This window comes from Dunckerocampus dactyliophorus, chromosome 10 (genome assembly GCF_027744805.1).
Source record: "Dunckerocampus dactyliophorus isolate RoL2022-P2 chromosome 10, RoL_Ddac_1.1, whole genome shotgun sequence".
Taxonomy (NCBI): domain Eukaryota; kingdom Metazoa; phylum Chordata; class Actinopteri; order Syngnathiformes; family Syngnathidae; genus Dunckerocampus; species Dunckerocampus dactyliophorus.
This window is the reverse complement of record NC_072828.1, coordinates 5,151,671-5,174,908: the sequence shown is the minus strand read 5'-3', so window position 1 is coordinate 5,174,908 and position 23,238 is coordinate 5,151,671. Positions and strand designations below refer to the sequence as shown.

Sequence of the window (23,238 nt, the reverse complement as noted above, 5' to 3'; positions counted from 1 at the left end):
TCATAAATGAAGGACGAGAGCAAGGAAGAACACCTGACCGTACAACAGGGGTGTCCAAAGTGTGGCATTCGTAGCTTGTCTTTAATTGGCCCTCGGCGGATTCTAAAACTAAACAAGAATCATTGAAAAAAGTTGAAATGTTAATATTAATCATGCTAATAATGTTTTGTCACCCCACAGACTGTTTATTAAATATCTTCTTAGCATATCCACGCTACGTTGGTTTGTGTTCCTGTGTTCCTCACAGGACTGCAATCTACCTGTGGCACTCCATTGCAGGGAGCTGGGGATGATAGATCTGGGGTTCTCAACTGGTCTCAACGTGGGACCCACATTTTCCAATGGTCATTTAGTTGCAACTCACTTTTATCGATAAGGGACTTATTATGCTTTTCCTCTTTTCTGACCTTGAAATGTTGTTACAATGTTGTATTCCTGCATTAAACAATGCCAACGCATCAGATAATGAGGTTTGCGCATTTGGAAGTGAGACCTAAAAGCAGTTTTGGACGGCTCTGCACACTGTGTTTTATAGAGTTTTTTTTTTAAACACAGAGTTTCATTGACGTCAACGCAACCCGGACTTCCTTATATGGGCATGGGCATTGGTGTGTATGTGGTGAAGACACTCGCATCTTCTTCCGCTGTGGAACAGAGTGGCATTACGGCGAGCGTCTTCATCACATACACATGAATGCACAGGCGACAGTGCGCAGCGATACGGTGGGGGGCAAATATAACGCCGAGCGTTTTGTGAGGTCTGATTTTTTTGAGGAGGCATTTTTGTGATGCAAATGCATTACTCTCTTGAACGCATATTGTTTTGAGAAGCCAAAGTCTTTACTTAAATGACCCCAGCAACTAAGCCCCACTTTTGGGTCCCGACCCCGCCAGTTGAGAAACACTCTAATCAAATAAAAACAAGGACAAAAAAGAAAAAAAGCAAAGTGATGTGTTGTTGGTTAATAAGTGACATTTGTTGCTCTCACAGGGATGTTTGCAAGTGGAACACAAACACACAAAAACGCTAAGCCTTTCACACTACTAGTGTGTGGACAAAAGTATTAGGACGTAAACAGGAAGTGAAATGTGAAGAGCAGGTTGAGTCAGCTAGAAGAGCTCCCACCCTTTTAGGGAGACCTTCTACAATATTTTGCGTGGCTGTGGGGGTTTGTTTTGGCCATTAGTGAAGTCCGAGGTCACTGATGTCAGCCATCTTCCACACCAAACTCCTCCAAGGAGCAAACGCCCCCTTGCTTTGTGCACTGGACAATAATGGTCTTTCCCAAAGTAAAGGGTAATTACATTTTTTTCCATTATTAATATCGCTAAGAAAAGGTGTCCAAACTACGTTTGTAGCCCACAGCTGTTTCGTTAGTCGGCCCGCGACACATTCAAAAATTTTGTAGTAAAGTTGAAATATTTAAAGAAAAAAGACACTATTTTTTTAAGTTATATATTAGTCATAGTATAGTATAGTTAATATTAGAAAAATGAGATAAAAAGGTGTATTCTAACAAGAAAAAAGTCACAATTTTATGATAATAAACTTGTAATATTATGAGGAAAAATAATGTCATTTTGGTCACATGGTTAAAATATTAAAGTCGTAATATTAGTACAAACAAATAAATCAAAATAAAGCTGTCATTTTTGGAAAATTTGGTTTGCAAAAAGTTACATTATGGGAGTAAAGTCATGATATTGTGGGAATAAAGTCACGCTATTACAAAAAGAAAATTTACAGCAAGAAAGTTGAAATAGCCCGGAAATTTAAAAAATTGAACATAACAATTGTAATTTTATGAGAATAAAGTCAAAATATTAAGAGAAAAAAAGGGTGATTTTTAAAAAAGTGAATATTATGAGAAGCAGACAAAACAAAATATATATAATACGAATATAAGAATATTATGGGTATAAAGTCATAACATTCCGAAAAGAAAATTCTGAAAGATTATTTAAGAAAAACGTTTAAATATTGGGGGAAAAAAATTAAGAATTAAAAAGACCAAAAATGAGAGTAATAATTTTTCGCCTCTATATGACAAAGCTGAGATGCAGTATATATATATATATATATATATATATATATATATATATACAGTATATATATTCTTAGTACATCTACATGTGTTGCCTTACAAAATATGAAAAGTGGCAAAGTTGCATCCTTTCATTTTTCACTATGTGGCCCTCAGTGGAAAAAGTTTGGATACCATTGCTCTAACACAATGCCTTACAGTCTTCTGCTACTTCTCCAGCCAACAAACAGCCTTTCGACAAATAAAAATGGAGTATTATAAAGGTATGACAAAGGCAAGAATCATGAAATGTATGCGTCTAATGAAAGCAGCACATCAGGGTCAGCCAAGGATAAAGCTGCAGCAGACGCGGCACCTACTAGAAGCAGCCAATGAGGAGCCATTAAAGTGAATTGTGCAAATTAAAGCCAGAAGGAGGAGGAGGAGGAAGAAGGCAGTTGGTGCAAACGGTAATGGTGCTTAGAAAGTGAAAGCCTCACCGTAAATCATCGCCAGTCCGGTTTCGTGTAGGAAGCGAACCCTTCGGTGCTTGAAGAGCCATATAGTGAGGATGGTAAGGGTGAGCAGCAGAATGAAGGTCAGCAGATTGACGCTGTCCTGACGGTGACTCTCCTCGGCTTCCTTCTCCGTGGCCAGCTCCTCCAGAGCCTCGTCCTGCGCCTCGCCGGACGCCGCTGCACGATGTGGCACCCAAAGCATCGGCAACATCTTCACCACCAAAGTCGTCATCCTCGTTATCGTCATCGTCGTCGAGGACGCGGCGCTGGCTCCACTGCGCCGTCGCAGGGGGTCCATGGCCAAAGGATGCTGCGCACACACACACCGGCTCCTTACGCCATGTCACCACCGCAGAGGACTCACAGACATTCCGCCGTTCGGCTCAGCCGCTTAAAGACAGAGTGGGCGGTGTGAGGGGCGGGGCTTGTGGTGACTAAGGAGGAGGAGCCACATTTGCCAGTATGTAGACACCCACCACTGCCAGCCAACTGAGTCAATGTCATGGGGTTCTTTTTTGATGATTTTGCAATCTAGTGCGTGGTTCTCTTCAAAACAGGAAGTGGACTTTGTCTCCGGGAAGAGGAAAAGGCCCGCGGGGGGGGTGAAAGATCATGACAGGTTGCAGCCTGTTGAGCCAGCACATCATATAGCAGGGGTGTCCAAACTATTTCCAGTGGGGGCCACATGGTGAAAAATGAAAGGATGCAACTCTGCCACTTTCATATTATGTAAAGCAACGCATGTATGTATGTTAGGAAGTTATATATATTTCAAGAAAAAACTGCATCTCAGCTTTGTCATATAGGTGAAAACGCTTATTATTACTAAATAATATTATTATTTTATTATATCATTATAAATGATATTCTTCTTGTAATATTATGATGTTATTCCCGGAATATTTGGACTTTATTTCCATAATATTATATAACTTTTTCCCCAACTTAATTTTCCAAAAATGTAACTTTATTTTGTTTTGTTGTTGCTCATATTATGACTTAACAATGCCTTTCTTTAATATTTCAACTCTATGCTACTAAAACGACAGTATTCCTCATAATATTACAAATTTTACAGCTCCCACTTCTGGAGCTGACTGACAGATTGATGGCAGAGCTCAATTTTAAGATGTGTAGCGAAGCCTCTTTTTTAACGTAGCAGGCGTACACACGGGGCTGTTACGTTCTGTGTCTGTCGCTCTGCTGCCGCCTATCTGCCTTGTGGTTGCAGTGCATTCTGTCTTGCGGAGGCGGAGACTCTTGGTCACACCTGCAACCAATTACCCACCTGATCCTCTTAAGCACAGCAGCAGCTATTGTACCTCCAGCTCACCGCTCAGCCTGGCTGGTATTGTTCGTGTTGTGAGTTATCTTGTCCTGCTCCGTACTTCCACTTTTTTTCCCCCGTCAGCCTTTTGCTGTCAGTGTTTTCTGTTTATTGCCTGTTTGTGCTGTACCTTTTTACTCCCTTGGAGGACACCTTTTGTTCTTATTAAATATTTTTTGTTATCACATGGACTGTTGTTCCTCTGCGCTGGGATCTACACACTCACGTTGGCTAGCGCCAAACCTGACAGGGGCTGTTCAGAGGAAGGCGGTTTATCCCTTCATGAAGTCATGAAAAGACACAAGTTGAAAAGTGAACGTTTCAACAATGTGCCGTGGCACCGTGGTTGGGAATCACTATCCTATTGGACCATGGAGATGTGCCTAATAGTAAATAAAACATTTATGTTATCAGGTAGAAATATTTGGTCCTGCTTCTCAAACAGAGGCAACCCCAATGACCTGAAACTAGCAGAAACACGCCTCCGCTTACGCCAAACCACATTTTAGCTATTGGTGTTTTGCTTTTACGACTCTTCTATTGTGACTGACTTTCCCTGTTGATCCCCCCACGCACAAATGCACCAAACAAGTACATCTGACCTTGACTTGGGGAAAAGACGACACAGTTATTGCTGCAAGACATGGTTGCTGAGCAATGACATTTTTCTAGTTTTTCTATTCTAATTATGTGTCCCACGACTGCATTATTTGTACTTTCATTTGAATGGCATGGATTAGCTATTAGCGTGAACAAGTAGCTTAAGTTGACAGGTAATCTGATGTTTGCTTGCCATGTTATATATGATGATTGTATATGAACGTCAGCATTGTTTGACAGCGAAGGTTTCTCAACATATACAGCTTGTAACATTTACTGTATTTGTACAAGAACAGCTGCTTCTCATTTAAAGGAAACTCCCAGGGAGGCGTGGCCGACATTTGGATGAAGATGTGTTTGGAGCGAGTGGTAAATGTGAGAGTTTCAGTTGAAGCAGTGACATGAATTATATACACTGCTCAAAAAAATTAGAGGAACACTTCGAAAACACATCAGATCTAAACTGGGGGAAAAATGATCTTGAATATCTTTCCTGATAATAAGTGGGTGATGTATTAGTAACAAAATGATGCCACATCATTTGATAGAAATGAAAATGATCACCCGATAGAGGGGGGAAATCAAAGACACCCCAAAAATGAAAGTGAAAAAATGATGCAGCACACTGGTCCATTTGGCTAAAATGTCATTGTAGCAACTCAAAATGATTCTCAGTAGTTTGTGTGGCCCCCACGTGCTTGTACGCATGCCTGACAACATCGGGGCATGCTCCTAATGAGACTACGGATGGTGTCCTGGGGATCTCCTCCCAGATCTGGACCAGGGCATCACTGCGGTACCTGGACGCATGGAGGAGATTCCAGGAGACAGGTAGTTACTCCAGGAGAGCTGGACAGGGCCGTAGAAGGTCCTTCAACCCTCAGCAGGATCGGTATCTGCTCCTTTGTGCAAGGAGGAACAGGATGAGCACTGCCAGAGCCCTACAAAATGACCTCCAGCAGGCCACTGGTGTGAATGTTTCTGACCAAACAATCAGAAACAGGCTCCATGAGGGTGGCCTGAGGGCCCAACGTCCTGTAGTGGGCCCTGTGCTCACTGCCCAGCACCGTAGAGCTCGATTGGCATTTGCCATAGACCACCAGAATTGGCAACTACACCACTGGTGCCCTGTGCTCTTCCCTGATGAGAGCAAGTTCAACCTGAGCACATGCGACAGACGTGAAAGGGTCTGGAGATGCCGTGGAGAACGTTATGCTGCCTGCAACATCATTCAGCATGACCGGTTTGGTGGTGGGTCAGTGATGGTCTGGGGAGGCATATCCCTGGAAAGACGTACAGACCTCTACAGGTTAGATATTGGCACCCTGACTGCTATTAGGTATCGGGATGAAATCCTTGGACCCATTGTCAGAACCTACGCTGGTGCAGTGGGACCTGGGTTCCTCCTGGTCCACGACAATGCCCGACCTCGTGTGGCTAGTGTATGCAGGTAGTTCCTGGAGGATGAAGGAATTGATACCATTGACTGGCCCCCACGTTCACCTGACCTAAACACAATAGAACACCTCTGAGACATTATGTTTAGGTCCATCCAGCGCCACCAGGTTGCTCCTCAGACTGCCCAGGAGCTCATTGATGCCCTGGTCCAGATCTGGGAGGAGATCCCCCAGGACACCATCCACAGTCTCATTAGGAGCATGCCCCGACGTTGTCAGGCATGCGTACAAGCACGTGGGGGCCACACAAACTACTGAGAATCATTTTGAGTTGCTACAATGACATTTTAGCAAAATGGACCAGTGTGCTGCATCATTTTTTCACTTTCATTTTTGGGGTGTCTTTGATTTCCCCCCTCTATAGGGTGATCATCTTCATTTCTATCAAATTATGTGGCATCATTTTGTTACTAATACATCACCCAATTATTGTTAGGAAAGATATTCAAGATCATTTTTCCCCCAGTTTAGATCTGATGTGTTTTTGAAGTGTTCCTCTAATTTTTATGAGCAGTATATATATATATATATATACTATATACAGTACATATAATATAATAATATAGGGATTTTCTCCGGGTACTCCGGTTTCCTCCCACATTCCAAAACATACATGTTAGGTTAATTGGAGACTCTAAATTGTCCATAGTTATGAATGCGAGTGTGGATGGTTGTTTGTCTATACGTGCCCTGGGATTGGCTGGCGACTAGTCCAGGGTGTACCCTCTCGCCCGAAGTCAGGTGGGATAGGCTCCAGCACACCCCCGCGACCCTAGTGAGGAAAAGCGGCATAGAAAATGGATGGATGGATGATAATTTAGGGGAAATATATAAATGTGTACGTTGGTGTTATCGGGAAACCTAATTTCCACAGATGAATATTTATGGAAATGGGTTATTGTTAGAAGGACATTTTATACAACTGAATCATACATACAACAAATCGCGTAAATACATATACAAATTTAACTGCATTTTTAAAACTAATCGGCTTTTTTACTCACGTTCCAAGTTGTCTTTGAACGCCCCATACGCGGCACACCCACCCATCATATAAGCAGTACCTGTGATTGGCTGCTGCAACCCCATCCTCGGCGCTGATTGGTTGAGAAAACCAGAAGGGGAAACGGGAAGAAAAAAAAAGTGTCAACTAAACCTCACGCAATCTTGTACCTCGTATTAGTAACCGTAAAGCTTGCCAAAGCTTTTGCAAACAGGGCTTGTCGAGGAGGATAAAAATGGGGTGCTTTTTTTCGAAGAAATCCAAGCGAAAGTCGTCAGAAAAACAGGAGCGGACGCCGACATCGACGACTGTGGAAACTACCACAAGCAACGCTGTTCCCCTTGGCAACAACACCGATGAGGCGGCACCGAAGCAGTACAGCTGGGACAAGAGGGACAAGGTTGGGGAAATTTCTGATACATTTTTAAGATAACGTTACCTGTGGGGGTGAGTTACGCAATGCATCTCAACGCGTGTGCTTAATGTCGCTAGCTAGCACTTTGCCGACCAATTCAGTTTAACACAGAAATGGTTGGATAATGTGCAAAAAGCTCGGAGTGTTGTTTGTTTTAGTGACTCTGGGATGCATGCCAGTGACATTAACTGCTTCCATTCTCCCTGGAATGTAACTTTGGCAATAGCGAGAAAGGTACAGCCCTAATTTAAATTGCACAACGTTTAGCCTTTACCTTATCTAATGTAGCCAGCGGAAGCACCCGGGTGAGCACTATTCTTCCATGCCAGTCTTTGATATTTACACCGGAGCCATCGGCCTCTCTCTCTCACACACACTCCATGCAACATTGTTTTAATCCCATTATAGGATTACTAGTTGCACCTTGCTGCTGCCCATATTGACAGCCTTTAACCTGACCGACACTTCAACTTCCGGTTTGATGCCTTCACTTACATGTGCTACAACATTCAATACAAAGCACCGCGATTCATATCAGTCTTGTTGATAGTTGATGACTTAGGCAAATGTACATTTCCTAGCCAAGATAGTGCCACTTTTTTGGCTGACTCCCTTTAGCTTTGGTTATACTGTATAGTGGAATTAGCGATGGGAGTATTTTAGTCTTCCTCCTTGGTATATATTCATAGCACACTTATAAGTGAAATAGCTGTTTTTGTGGTCTCATTTGGTGCCATTTTAATCACGTTCCACATGACCGTTTGAACTCTTGGTTGGATTATGATATTTCTGCCATTATTTCCTGTTCCTGCTTTTATTTTGCTATGCCTGCATTACCGTTACTGTGGTTAGAGGGAGCTGGGGAGCACACCTGTCTTTGACTTGTAATTGAGGTTCTATTCCTAAATTTTCCTGGGATTGTATTACATGTTTGTTTGATGCATCGCTTTTGGCTGTCGTGCTGTTTTTTAGTTTTGGCCTCCTTTTCGTTTGCGTTTTTGTTTCCATCTCCCATGGTGAGCCTTTGCTGTACCTCTAGCTTGGTTATGTTGTTACTTTGCATGTGTTGTGCAAGCTGTAAAATGCACTTTTAATTAATATTGATGGGTAACTGAGGCCTCATGAAGCATTGCGGCACATTACCCAAACTGTATCGACACTGTGTCGGTACTGTGTCGCAGTTTTGCTCAATACTGACACCTGCTAGATCTTAAAGGGTGCGCATCGCTGCCGTGACACATCACACACAAACACTACAATGCCACATTTACCGCTTCCGGTGCTGTTCTCAGATAGTATAGTGTTACTTATTCCACCCTTGGAAGGCGAAAGGTGTGAGTTGGATCCTTTGTCTGGATACTGTGTTTGAACCACAACATCAAGAGGCCGATTTTTGGCCCAGTTGACCCCCAGTCGAGAGGCTCCACTGACATATTGATTCAATGACCTACTGTATACAACAATATTGAAATGCTTGTATTATTTTATATATTTATGGAAGTTTAAAATAGCTTTATATATTTAAAATATACAGTCAATAAATAATGAACATGTGCCGTAATGTGGAAATCAAAGTGAAAGTTGTGAATGTTATGTTGCTTATGTACAAAAAGTGGCTGCTATAGACAGGTGGCCTCTATAGACAGGTTGGCATCCAGTTTGAATGTTGACCAGTAGAGGAAAAAAAAAAGAAAAAAAAGGGAGAAAAAAATAATGTTGACCAGTAGAGGGCACTGTGGGACTGCGGATAAAAGTTGTACAGCACACTAGGCTTGTTATTATCCACCACCCACAGAACAAAGCTGTGCTAGTAATGTCTTACGCTTGTTTTTAATATTTTACTTTTTATACGGAACAGCTTGGAGATCGGGAAGACCTGGGTTTGATTCTCCCCTGGGCATTTCTGTGTGGAGTTTGCATGTTCTCCCCGTGTGCGCGTGGGTTTTCTCCGGGTACTCCGGCTTCCTCCCACATTCCAAAAACATGCAGGTGAGGTTAATTGGCGACTCTAAACTGTCCATAGGTATGAATGTGAGTGTGAATGGTTGTTTGTCTATATGTGCCCTGCGATTGGCTGGCAACCAGTCCAGGGTGTACCCCGCCTGTCGCCCGAAGTCAGCTGGGATAGGCTCCAGCATGCCCCCGCGACCCTAATGAGGAAGAAGCGGTATAGAAAATGGATGGATGGATGGACTTTTGATACGGCAGAGTGTCATTACAGCTTCAGTTCATCAGGAAGTGACGGGAAGTGACGGTGGGCGTCCCGAGCAGGAGAGCTAGGCTCAGTGCTAGCTGTGAGTTTCGAGAGAGTTGGGAAGTGTGTTTATGTTGGCGTGGATGTAAAGTCCTGCAGTTTTCTCCGCTGTTATTAAAGCGATTAAAGTGCATCGGCGACGTGAGTCTCTCCTTCCCCACAACAAGCGGCATTACAGTATTGACACACATTGTGCACATTGTCTCACACCAGGAAATAAACGGTGTCACTTGTTACAGGCATTGCCTGGACAGCTATGTAGTGGGGCTTGTTTAACCTTTGCCTTGTGGGCAAGCAGGAAGGAGAGACGATGCTGAGAGATGTGTGTGTGTTCTGAGCTGCTGTCTGGTGGCCGCGTTCAATAAATAAAGTTGGCAGAAGCAACAGGAGAAGTTTCCTTCTTTGCTTCGGAGCTGAATAACACTGACAAGTTAACGGACTAGTAGCGAACGGAAAAGAAGACGGCTTTTTTGTGTCGAATACAGAAGATGAGGACTTTGATGGATTTGTGGAAGAGGATTGATCAAAAATAACGTGAGTACATTCTAAAATACTTCAATTAAGTACAACCGAACTCAGTTTTGCTCCCGCTGCCGCATGCATGCTAGCGTATGTTTTTTTTTTTATTGTAGCGTCGCTGGGAGCACGTCCTGTTCCCAGCCTACTTTGCGGTAATGTTTTGGTGCAAATGCTCTTAAAATTACATGTTTGACCAGGAAATAGCAAGCTCAAAAGAAGACGGCTTTTTTATGTGGAACAACTGACAGTTTGTGTGGATCTTGTGAATGACTGTGACTGAGCCAGGACTCAGTAATTTAAGTCTACACACGACGGCTTCATTGATTGAAAAACGAAACTTTTTCGTGCATGAAGCTTCTACTTGAGTTGGTAATTTGGCCGCTATATGCGGTCAGATATTGACCAAGGGAGACAAAATGGGTGGTGGCTGGCCGCGTTGGACAGGTGACTGCTATACACAGGGTCTATAACATGTAAATTTGATGCGGGGAATTTTTCAGTGGCTGCTATAGGCAGGTGGCCGTTCTATACAGGTGGCCGCTAAGACAGGTTTGACTGTACTTCTGAGGAAGTATTAAAATGTTTATATACTGTATCTGTGTGTATTGATGAGGTGCTTTTCTTTAGCAGGACAATTTAGTCAAACAAATACAACATTTAACCTACAGAAAATAAAACAAATGATTTCAACTAAGAGTCACTGGAAAGCAGATAAATTGTTTCAGCTCAAGAGGAGACGAACTGTTTCAGAGGAACGGGATTAAATAAGGAAATAAAACCAAATGGCTTATTTGCCGATATAATTATATATTCAGTCTCAATGTCTCACTGGATTCAATGGAAGAATCATATGTACCAATTATGATGGATCTGATCTTGTGGAACTGAGTTATTAACGTTTACAGTTTAGTAGCGCATTGTCTGATTGATCATCAAAGTTTGTTGCCCTGCCCTGCCAACAACTCATGGGACAGCCTAAAATCCTTCGCAATACAACATCGCCCGTCTGTCTAGTATCCAGGATTTTCATTTGGGTTCATTTGGTCGAAGTGCCTAGGACTAGTTTGTTGAATACCGCCCCTGGTTTTCGCTCAATATTGCCTCCAGAAACTAAAATGGTTCTTGAAACTTTTTCATGCGTCCTGTCATGATTGACTTGTCCATAAAATTTTGTGACTATCCATGAAACTGATGGCAGGGACTAATTTTTTTTAATCTACAGTGGGCGCCACTGAGCGAGTTTTGGGAATTTGTGTTCAGGACCACTGCAATATAAATTTTTTTGCCGGGCTTGACATACTTGCTAATTTTGGTGAGTTTTCATGCATATTAAGGCCCTCAAAAATGCGAGGAAAGTTTCAGAATATATATATATAGATAGATAGATAGATAGATAGATAGAGATATATATAGATATAGATATAGATATAGATATATATATATATATATATATATATATATATAGATGAATAGTTTGTGGTGAATCGCCAGATTGACTATCAAATTGGAAAATGTGGGTCCCACCCCTGGTCTAAATCCTTTGTTTGTGGTGTTGACACAGGTTGACCCCAAAGACTACATGCTGACAGGCCTCAAGGGCGTCACGGCCGGTCGTCTCCCCGGAAAGCTGAACGGTCAACAGTTTGTCATCCAGGAGTGCGAGAACTGCGACATCTTCGTGTTCGACCACTCGGCGACCATCACAATTGACGACTGCGTCAACTGCCGCGTGGTCCTGGGCCCCGTCAGGGGCAGCGTCTTCTTCCGGGACTGCAAGGACATCAAGTGCGTGGTGGCGTGCCAGCAGTTCCGCACACGGGACTGTAAAAAGATGGAGGTGTTTTTGTGCTGTGCCACGCAGCCTATCATCGAGTCGTCCACCGGCATGAAGTTCGGCTGCTTCCAGTACTACTACCCTGAGCTGGCCTTCCACTTCAAGGACGCCGGCCTCAGCATCTTCAACAACAACTGGAGCAACATCCATGACTTCACACCCGTCTCCGGAGAGACCAACTGGAGCCTGCTGCCGGAGAGCGCTGCCGTGCTGGAGTCGGTGCCGGCCCCGGATTCCGAGTCGGACTTCAAGTCCGTGCGGATCTCGGCAGACCCGGGGCGCAGCATCGTGCCTTTGACGAAAGGAGGACGACGCAAAGACAGTGAAGAGTCGTGCCTGTTTGTTTTCTTCGCCGGAGAGTACACCACCGCCAATGCACGAAAGATGATTGATGAGGTGAGAAGACCTGCAATGAGTTTGATGGCCGCTGTCAGTCATGTATATCATAATCTGATATCCACACCAGAATAAAAGCACCAATTTAGATTTTATCATTGGTTAACATTAGTTAGGTTTAATATATCTCTTCATAAAATAAAAAATGTCCAAAGTGCTGTTTTTTTATTGGCCCGCAGCACATTATACACATATACTTATATATAAACTCCACAAAAGTGGAAAAATCAGCACTAATTTTAGAAGCATAGTGTTTAAATCTTAAATAAAAAAGACATTTATTTTTTATGTTGTAATATTATGAGAAACAAACAAAACAAGGAACAAAATTGTAATTTTTGGAAAATTAGATCGCAGAAAAAGTTCTAATGTTAGAAAAATAAAGTCAAAATATTTTAGGAATGAAGTCATAATTACGAGAAGAAAATTTAAAAGAGGAAAGTTGAAATAGTGGGGGGAAAAAAACAATAGCAGGAATGGAACAAAGAATTTTGCGAGAATAAAGTCAAAAGGGGAAAAAAGTCTCAATTTTATGAGCATAAAGTATAATACTATGTGGAAAAATACTAGTCATTTTAGTTGAAGTTTAAATATTCAAGGCATGTTGTTTTTTTAGAAGTTGGGGGGAGTAATCCGGGAATATGGGGTACCGGACCACCTAATTCAGGCGGTTCGGTTTGTTCCCTGTATGACCGGTGTCAGAGTTTGATTTGCATTGCCGGCAATAAGTTGGACCCGTTTCCAGTGAGGGTTGGCCTTTGTCACCGATTCTGTTCATTACTTTTATGGACAGAATTTCTAGGCGCAGTCAGGGCGTTGAGGGGCTCCGGTTTGGTGGCTGCAGGATTGTGTCTCTGCTTTTTGCAGATGATGTGATCCTGCTGGCTTCATTGAGCCATGACCTTCAACGCTCACTGGATCGGTTTGCAACAGAGTGTCCAAGTCGGGGTCCATAGTTCTACCTCGGAAAAGGGTGGAATGCCATCTCCGGGTCAGGGATGAGGTCCTGCCCCAGGCGGTGTAGTTTAAGTACCTCGAAGTATTGTTCGTGAGTGAGGGAAGGATGGAACGCGAGATCTACGGGCGGATTGGTGCGGCGTCTGCAGTGATGCGGACTCAGCATCGGTCCATTGTGGTGAGGAGGGAGCTGAGCCGAAAGGCAAAGCTCTCAATTTACCGGTCGATCTTTGTTTCTACCCTCACCTATGGTCATGAGCTTTGGGTAATAACCAAAAGGACAAGATTGCGGGTACAAGCGGCCGAAATGAGTTTTCTCTGTAGGGTGGCTGGGCTCTCCCTTAGAGATAAGGGGAGAAGCACTTTTTAAATACGGTAATTACTTTTTTTTTGGGCCCCCTGACAGTCAGGGGACCTTGGAATTGTCTTGACTCTTCCCCCTTATACGGCACCCCGGCCAATAGCACTCATCATAAATAAACAGAAAATTTCACAGTTAATCTATGTGATCGGTATCGGCCGATTTCACTCCTGGATGATTGGTATCAGAATCGGCAGCATAAAATGCTGTTGCAAAGTTGCATCCTTTCATTTTTCACGATGTGGCGCTTACTGGAAAAAGTTCGGACACCCATGATATACTGTAGATATCGATATGTCCAGATGTACTGTAGATATGGAGATATATAGCGATGTAGACATATATAGATGTAGATATAGAGATCTATTGTGATAGATATATAGATGGATGTAGATACAGAGATGTATCGAGAGATAGAGATATAGCACAGACAAATTAGTCAAGTGCACATAAAAATGGACTTAAGTCTTAAATAATTCCAGTCATGTTTGTGTTGCTGCCAAACATGTACGACTCAACACCGTCAACTTAATGTTGTGAGTGTACAGTATGGGATGTTTCTTATGTTTCTTTGACGCTCAATGGAACGTTCTCTTTCCACGCAGGCTACTGCCAAAGGCTTTGTGCTGATCCAGACTAAGGAAGTGTCGATGCGGCCCGAAGATGTCAAGCGTGTGTTTCAAAACAACGCTGAGGATCTGGTGGAGTGGATCACGAAAGGTCACTTCCTGGTTCCCTGTCAAAGATTCTGTGTTCCCCGCAACATACAGTAGAACCCCTGTTATGTCCACAACCTGTCTATGTCGACCAACTCCTCAAGTCCCGGTCCACCATGTCCGACATACACAGTCGACCGTGTTTGGTGACAACAAATTTGGGAGCCAGAAGAGTAGTTTCTGTGAAGAAGGCTTCTGTTTCTGTTGATGTGTGTTGCAGTGTTCAATTTTATCATTTTTGCGTATGTCTCTGGACAAAATCACAAGTAAATATGCAAGCAACTGCTGGTTTTGATTCCGGTGATACAGATGCCCGCTTAGGATTATCAGGGAGCCAGTCCGAGCGTTACATAAACGGGTACCACTGTACTGTACTGTAAGTACGGCAGAGCAAATGTAAATACAGTGGAACTTCGGTTTTCGTCATTAAGTTGTTCCAAAAGGTCTGACGAAAACCGAGGCAATCTTTCACATAGAAAATCATGTAAATCCAATTCATCCTTTCCAGACGGACAAAAATATGAACAAAATATACCTTTTATAGATAATTATTATAGTTTTACATGGAGAAAACAATGTGAAATAATTATAAATGAGGAATGGATGGAACTTACTGTTAGTGCGGACTTCCCATACATCCTGGTGAGATTGAATTCAATAGTTCTGCATCAAATTGCTGCCACTCGCAACTTTCTTTGTCCCCATGGAGGGTTATTTAGCCGCTGCACTCAATAAAAAAATGCACTGTTGGTGAGTCAGTAGTGTCAGGTGCTTAGTTTGGCCACTCCATTTCATAGAACGATACAGTACAGGGAAAACGGCCTAGTTAAGTGTACAAAGTGCACAAAAACTCACACAAAATTTCCAACAAAAATTGAGTCATGCAAAAAGTCTGGCATAGGAAAACCGAAACAAAATTTTAGCAAGATTTCTAGACAAAACCCTAATCACGTGAAAACTGAGGCAGTGACAGTTGGTTAGCAATGCGTAAGGGGGCTGTATTATGGTAAACGTTCTGAGAAATGGCCTGTATTTTGCACACTAAATCAGCAGGTGGTGCCGTTGATTCAATTTAAGGCTGCCAGGACGATTTTCATTTTATTATTGTTTATTATACACGCTATGAGACGCAACGAACTGAGTGTGTATGCATATTTGGGGTATGATTGCCAGGGTCACTAATTCATAAGTGCTGTAATAAAGCATCCTCTTCACATGTATTGATCGACATGATCACAATTGTCTGTCACAAGAAAGTCAGTGGATCATAGTTAAATATTAACAAAGGAAAGCATGTCGGAAACAGCTGGAATCGAACCCGTGACCCAAAGTTTAAAAAACTGCCACGGAAAAGTACAGTTTTTGGGGGGGGAATTTTGCCCATCATCCATAATCCTTATATGAGACATGAACACACGTCTTTCTTTTTTCTTTGCGTTCTAAAGATGTAAAAAGGGCTAAAAAGAGGCAGGTAAACATAATGGGACACACCTATGACAACGTGTAACACTTACAGTATTTTGCCGTATTTTGGTCCTTTTAAGCATTAGCGGGACTTCCTTCGCGGGTGAATTGATTTCACATAACAACATAGAAAGGAACGCTACACCTAGCGTTGACTTTTCCAAACTCAAAAACAAAAACAGAGCAGCAGTGGCGGCAGCGCAAATATGTAGCGTTACCTTTTGGTAGTGGCCTGAGGCATTGTGAGCGCGAGCCAGCTAATAGCTAACCAGTGTGGTGTGGCGAGGTGTCAGTACGCCAGTAATGTAGTTCTTAGGCGTAACAATGTTGGTAACAATAATAACATGTCGCTGTAGCAGCCGCAGTGTGGCCTAGTGGTTAGCATGTTTGTTACACAGTCAGGAGATCAGGAAATTCTGTGTTCGAATCCACGTTGGGCATCTCTGTGTGGAGTTTGCATGTTCTCCGGGTACTCCGGTTTCCTCCCACATTCCAAAAACATGCATGTTAGGTTAATTGGAGACTCTAAATTGTCCATAGGTATGAATGTGAGTGTGAATGCTTGTTTGTCTATATGTGCCCTGCCATTGGCTGGCGGCATAGAAGATGGATAGATGGATGTCGCTGTAGCTTGCAGGTGTGTGTTGTTGGTGGTTTTTGGAGGTTTTTGCAGAAGGCTTTATAGACTGAATACGTGCGTTCCATTACGTACATTCTCAGTTGCCTCTTTTTAATCTGTTTTATATCTTTGGAACGCACAAAAAAGAGAAAGATGTGTGTTCATGTCAGGATTGTGGATGACTGGCAATTTTTTTTAAAAAGCGCAGTTTTTCTTTAAATTGCGGCCTGCATCACTACATACATACATACATACATACATACATACTATACATACTATACATACTATACAGCGAGGTTATTACATTAGCGACATCAACACTTTCACTTAACATCTTACTTCACTTATGACTTGTTCTGGTCTGGATTCATTAGTTACACTTATGACTACACCCCCAAACATACACACTCAGTTCACAAGTCCTGTTGGCCTTGAATGGAATCAACAGCGCCACCTGCTGTTGTGGTGTGAAAATTCACAGAACGTTTACCGGCTTCCATGTGTAAAACGAGTGCTTTTTTGTGGGATTGCAAGGTGGACGATTGGCGACAACAATCACATGACAGCGCTAAGATAGTGACAAAAATCACGTGATAGCATTAAGATTGTGACAATAGTCACGTGTAGTTGTAGAACTGTTTTTTGTACCTGAAGGATATTTTTTGTAATTGAAGAAGTATGTCTCTTTTTGTATGTGTAAAACATACTGTGTTTGTTTCCCAGACAGGATGTATTTGTTTGATAGGTACGTTTATTGTTTGCAGAACAAAATGCATTAATTTATCAACGATGTTTTGAATTTGCAAACCACACTGAGTGTTTGTGAATCATCCTGTTTCATGTGTTTTGGCATGATTTCAACGCCATACTTAATTTAAAACTGAGTCTTGTTTGTGGTGAAAATTTTTGACAATGTACCATGGTTAGCGTGCTTCTAGGTTTGCATATTTTTCGGTTTACGCTCAAAATTTGCACAAAAATGTTGCCTGGGTTCGCTTACATTTCCGGGGTTAGTGTGCAAAATGGCACACGTCTTGTCATGCTGTTAACATACTGAGTCCAACTGTGGTCTTAATGTGTTTTTATCACAAAACGTCCCTGTCAGTGTTGTGTTCGCACGGACACCGGAACCGGAAGTCACTGTGCGATGATGTCATCAGCGGTTGACTGTAGTTCTTTGCTAACTAACACATTTACACCGCAAGTATCAAAAACTTATTGTTTTCTGTCGTCACCCCTGAAGGTCCCGTCATCGCCCTGGAGCTGAATGGTGACGGCGTGGTGGAAGCCTGCAAGAACATCGCCAGTGAGGTGTTCAGCGGCACAAAGGTGAGTCCGGTGCTCTTCTCTCTGTTGTCGCATGCCGCCTCTGCCAGGGATGTTCAATAATATTGGCTGATATTGGTATAAAAATGAGATATCGGTTCATATCGGCATGGAGCTTTTCTGCCGATATCAATATCAATATCATCGGCGCACACAGCATCCACACAGCATCAATCTTGCTTGTTCAGTATTTCCGTGGTTTTGCGTATGGACGGTAAATGTGCAATTTGCAATGTTTGTAAAGTAAGTAAGGCGTTGGCCTTGAATACCTGTTGTAATCTAATATCACACCTCAAGAAGAATCACTCGGGAGAGCAACGGGAGATGTGGTGAATGAGCTCAGTTTGTCCAAAATGCGGCTGTTTTTTGTTTTTTTTTTAATGGCCTGCAGCACATTAAGAAAACAAACAAAAAAAGTAATAATTACCTAATTAAAGTATTAAGAGAAAAAAGTTGGAATTTTACACAAATGACATAATATTATGAGGAAAATAATTTATTCATTTTAGTAGCAGTTTAAATATGAAAGAAAAAGAGAACGAAACAACGAACAAAGTTGTAATATTTGGAAAATTAGGTTGGGGGAAAAGTCATGTTACACAAAGTCAAAATATTATGGGAATAAAGTCATGGTTATGAAAAGAAAATTTACAAGAAGAAAGTTTCAATAGTTTCATTCTAATGAGAAAAAAAAGTTGTACTTTTATGAGAATACACTGAATAGTAGGTGGAAAAATTTCAGTCATTTCAGTAGCATAGAGCCGAAATGTTAAAGAAAAAAACACGTTATTTTTTAAAATTATTATTATATTATTAATATCATTAGAAACAAACAAAACGAAGACTAAAGTTGTCATTTTTGGAAAATTAGGTTAGGGGAAAAGTCATAATACAGGATAAAAGTCGAAATATCATGGGAATAAAGTCATAATTACGAGACGAACATTTACAAGAAGAACGGTGTAATAGCTGTGGAAAAAAACTAAACAAAAAAAGCTGTAATTTTATAAGAATAAAGTCAAAACATTAAGAGAAAAAAGTTTTATTCTAATGGAAAAAAGACAGAATTTTACGAGAATGAACTCGGAATATTAGCTGGAAAAATAATGTCATTTTAGTAGCATAGATTTGAAATGTTACAGAAAAAAATAAGACTTTTTTTTAAGTTGCAATATTATCAGAAACAAACTAAAGAAATAAAGATGTAATTTTTGGAAAATTAGGTTTGAGGAAAAAGTCGTAATATTACAGGAATAAAATCCAAATATTACGGGAATAAAGTCATAATTATGAGAAGAAAATTTACAAGAAGAAAGTTGCAATAATTGGAAAATGTTAAAACACAACAAAGGAGAAATGGAAAAAACAGCTGAAATTTAACGAGAATAAACTTGGAATATTAGGTGGGAAAAATGTAATTTTAGTAGCAAAGAGTTGAAATGTTAAAGGAAAATATATATACATAGTCGTAATATTATTGGAAATAAAACGAGAATAAATAGTTAAGTATAGAATAAATAGTTAAGTAATAGTTTTAGTAATAAATAGTTGGAAATTAAAAAAAAAAACAGCAGAAATGAGAAACTGCAGTAATTTTACAAGAATAAAGTCAAATATTAAGAAGAAAAAGTCGTGTTCTAATGACAAATTTTGCAAGAATAAACTCGTAATATAATGACAAAAAATAATGTAATTTAAGTAGAATACTGTAGAGTTGAAATATTAAAGAAAAAATACTTTTTTATAACAAACAAAGCAAACTAAAGTTGTAATTTTTGGAAAATTATGTTGAGGAAAAAGTAATAATATTACTGGAATAAAGTGAAAATATTATGGGAATATTTATGAAACTTTACCAGAAGTAAGTTGCAATCGTTGGAAAATGTAAAAAAACAACAACAACAGGAAAAATATATAAAAAAAGAGCAAAGACCACATTTAATATTAGTAATGCACTTTTTCACCTACTGTATATCACAAAGCTGACATGCAGTTTTTTCTTGTACATAATATCAAAGTGGTACATGGCCCTCGCTGGATAAAGTCTGGACACCCCTGGTTTATAATGTCTCTCGTTGTTTCATACTTTGTTTCTATACGGACGTTTGTGCCACATACTGTAGACATGTGCAGCTTTCCAAATGGCATCGTTGCCAGCAGTATTGAATTGGATTCTTACGTGTGAACTTATTAAGACTAAGCTGTCTGTCTTGTTGATAAAAGGAGAACATGATATTTTATTATTGGTCAGGATTTTTTGAATGACTATTTTGTTGAGGCAAAATGTTTCAAATAATCATGGCACATTTTTTATCGCTTCTATTGCATAATGCAGCATTTGTCTTATTTTGCACAAGCAGTGTTCATTTGTGAAATGCATGACAGTGATAGAGAAGCATCACGTGTTCATTCACTACACAAGATATCACATTAGTTTGGTATCGCCTTTGAAGTGCTGGGCAGTATCGGAAAGAAAGCCAATACCGAGCATCTCCAGCCTCAGCATATTCAAGTTTTCTTTTTGTCCTTTTGTCTTTAACCCCTGCAGGTGTTTGTCTCGGACAACAAGAACACATCTTGTCGAGACGTGGACAGCTTCTTCAACTTCGCCGACATGCAGATGGGCTTGTGATTGATTGGCGCTGATGATGCAGTCGGGTCCGTCAATGTTTGGACAGCTGCTCTTTTCTCTCTATTTTTTGCACCGCTACAATCAGTGTGGACCACCCACCTGCTACTTTGTTAAAGAACTTTTCTTTTCTTTTTTTTTTTTATCACAAAGCACAGTCCAAACGTTTATGGGCCTGACTGGTGTTGCAATCATAAACCTGCTAATTGAGATTAATGCTAGCAGAATTTGCTGTTATTAGTTGTTGACATGCTGTGGATATTTATACTGTACATGAATGTATTTGCTTCTATCAAATGTGAACGTAGAGCTCTCAGGGTGCGTTCACACTTGTCACGTTTTGCTTCGGTTAAAACAAACTACTCTGGTGCGTTTGCTCCGCTGGTACGGTTCCCTGTGGTCCCTGTGTGCGAGCGCCATCCTCCCAACCTGGGCGTCACTTGGGCACGAACATGAGTCGGACCATTGTTAAAAAGACAGAAATAACAAATACGTACGAGGAAATACTGTACATCGGCAGTGCTGTCGCTCTGCCCTCGCCCTCTGTAGGTGTGAGATAATGCTCTTTAAAAGTATATTTCACAAGCTTTTGGTGAAATCTAAGATGGTTAAAAAAAGCGTTATATAAAAATAACCTGCATATTCAACTAAGACAATGTCACTTTTGATAGGGAAGATTTGAATTGCGTCACGAAAGCTCTTTAAAAGTATATTTCACAAGCTTTTGGTGAATTCTAAGATGGTAAAAATAGCGTTATATAAAAATAACCTGCATATTCAACTAAGCCATTTTGATAGGGAAGATTTGAATTACATCACGAAAGCTCTTTAAAAGTATATTTTACAAGCTTTTGGTGAAATCTAAGATGGTAAAAATAGCATTATATAAAAATAACCTGCATATTCAACTAAGCCAATGGCATTTTGATAGGGAAGATTTGAGTTACGTCACGAAAGCTCTTTAAAAGTATATTTTACAAGCTTTTTGTGAATTCTCACCCGGTAAAAATAGCAGAATATGAAAACAGCCTATGAATTCAACCCAGCAGACGACATTTTTATTTGGTATATTTGAGTTACATTGCAAAAAATGTCACGAAAGCTCTTTAAATGTGTATTTCAGAAACGCGTCGAGAAATCTGTGGAGGTAAAAATAGAATATAAAATTAACCTACGTATTGAAAATTGACGGCATTTTTGTTTGGAATTTACGTCCGGCAGCAAATACCGAAAGCTCTTTAAGTATGTTTTACAAGCTTTTTGTGAAATCTAACATGGTAAATATAGCAAAAATATTTTTAAAAAGCTACATATTCAACTCAGCAGATTTCATTTTGGTTTGGAATATTTGAATTATGTTGTGTAACAAGTCACCAAAGCTTATTAAAAGTATATTATACAAGCTCTTGTGAAATATTAAATGAAAAAAAAAGCTGAATATGAAAATATCCTACGTACTCGACCAAATAGATGCCATTTTAATATGGAATGTCTGAGTTACGTTGCGTAATGTGTCATAAAAATCCTTTTAAAGCATATTTTTAGAAGCTTTTCATTAACTCTAAGATGCTAAAATGTAGTACAATATAAAAATAACCTAAGTCTTCAACATAGACGGCATTTTGGTTTGGAATATCCAAGTTATGTCATGTCATGTCTTCAAAGCTCTTTCAAAGTATGTTTTAGAAGCTTTTTGTGAAATCTAAGATGGTAAAGATAGCAAAATCTAAAAATAAGCTACATGTTCAACCCAACAGATGGCATTTTGGTTCAGAATGTTCCATATGTCAGAAAGCTCCTTTAAAAGTATATTTTAAAGGCTATTTAAAGGCTATTTTAAAAAAAGCAGGATATGAAAACATCCTACGTACTCAGCCAAGTGGATAGAATTTTGATATGGAATATCGCAAAACTCTTCAAGTATATTTTTGACGCTTTTTGTGAACTCTAAGATGGTAGATGCAGCAGAATATAATGTCAAAATAACCTACGTATTCAACATAGACGCTATTTTGGTTTGGAACTTTTGAGTTATGTTGCGAAATAAGTCACAAAAGTTCTTTAAAAGTATATTTTACAAGCTGTTTGGGAAATCTGAGCAGGTAAAAAAATAGAAAATGAAAATAACCCACGACAGTTATGCCATGTAATATGGATGAAAGCTGTCCAATCAAGTTCCGACAGTACTTTATGCGTATGTTCTTTGCTGCACAGCCTTTGGTCACATGACAAAGATAGAGGTGTGAGCGCCAAGCCAACTGCACCAAAGTGTCCACAGAGTAGATTTTTTTTTAAATTGTTCCAAACCACAAGTGTGAACGCAGCCCAAGTGTCCTTTGGACTCTCAGTTGTTCTTCACTGCCTGAAAGCTCGGGAGCACAAGAACGACAACAATATTATTTATGTAGAAAACTTGTGTCATGTGTGTGATTTAGCTGTGCATATTGTTGGAGGCATTGCGCCGTGTAGGCGATGAGTGCTAACATATTTCAATAAGACGGCCAAAGAGCACGTGCGCATAATGCCGTGCACCTTTGCTGTTTCTTCACCAAAACAGAGAAATAAACATATGTGCTGTTTCTTTTTTAATATATGGCCATCATGTGATCAGTCTTTTTTATTATTGTGTCAAATGTGTTTTGTATGCTTTACTGAATGTTTTTATAGCCAGACCAATTGGTGTTCAATTTTTAGTAAAAGTTTACAGATGTGGCATTTGTCTTTGTTTTCCTTGCACGCTTGCTCTTAGATTGAAGATTCAAGAGTTTTATTGTCATATGCATAGTAAAACGGACAGTTATACTAAGCAATGAAATTCT

The 23,238-nt window shown here is 40.4% G+C and overlaps 2 protein-coding genes across 4 annotated transcripts in view; one reads left to right on the top strand and one right to left on the bottom strand.

Annotated features, from left to right (window-relative positions):
* The window catches only part of slc9a7 (solute carrier family 9 member 7), a 49,453-nt gene extending 46,133 nt beyond the window's left edge, over positions 1-3,320 (bottom strand). Inside the window, exon 1 of one of the 2 annotated variants that reach the window (XM_054790971.1) lies at positions 2,525-3,320. In XM_054790971.1, coding sequence (XP_054646946.1) covers positions 2,525-2,840 — 316 coding nt within the window. In that variant the 5' untranslated portion in view covers positions 2,841-3,320. The remainder of the gene's footprint in view (positions 1-2,524) is intronic. The other variant, XM_054790972.1, reaches the window with a different exon arrangement.
* Positions 3,321-7,054: 3,734 nt separating this feature from the next.
* On the top strand, positions 7,055-23,131 carry rp2 (RP2 activator of ARL3 GTPase). Of its 2 annotated transcripts, none has more exons than XM_054790969.1 (5): positions 7,055-7,329; positions 11,679-12,347; positions 14,271-14,385; positions 17,708-17,793; positions 20,339-23,131. In XM_054790969.1, exons 1-5 carry the CDS (start codon positions 7,165-7,167, stop codon positions 20,420-20,422), a joined length of 1,119 nt encoding a protein of 372 aa, XP_054646944.1. In that variant the 5' UTR covers positions 7,055-7,164; the 3' UTR covers positions 20,423-23,131. The 2 variants fall into 2 exon arrangements, with proteins under 2 accessions (XP_054646944.1, XP_054646945.1); XM_054790970.1 differs by lacking the exon at positions 7,055-7,329 and adding an exon at positions 7,342-10,132.
* The last annotated feature ends 107 nt before the right edge of the window (positions 23,132-23,238 follow it).

Coding starts and splice junctions, on each gene's coding strand:
- rp2 (XM_054790969.1), top strand. CDS start 7,165: ATGGGGTGCTTTTTTTCGAAGAAATCCAAGCGAAAGTCGTCAGAAAAA. Junction 14,386..17,707: donor GGTGGAGTGGATCACGAAAG/GTCACTTCCTGG, acceptor TCACCCCTGAAG/GTCCCGTCATCGCCCTGGAG. Junction 17,794..20,338: donor AGGTGTTCAGCGGCACAAAG/GTGAGTCCGGTG, acceptor TAACCCCTGCAG/GTGTTTGTCTCGGACAACAA.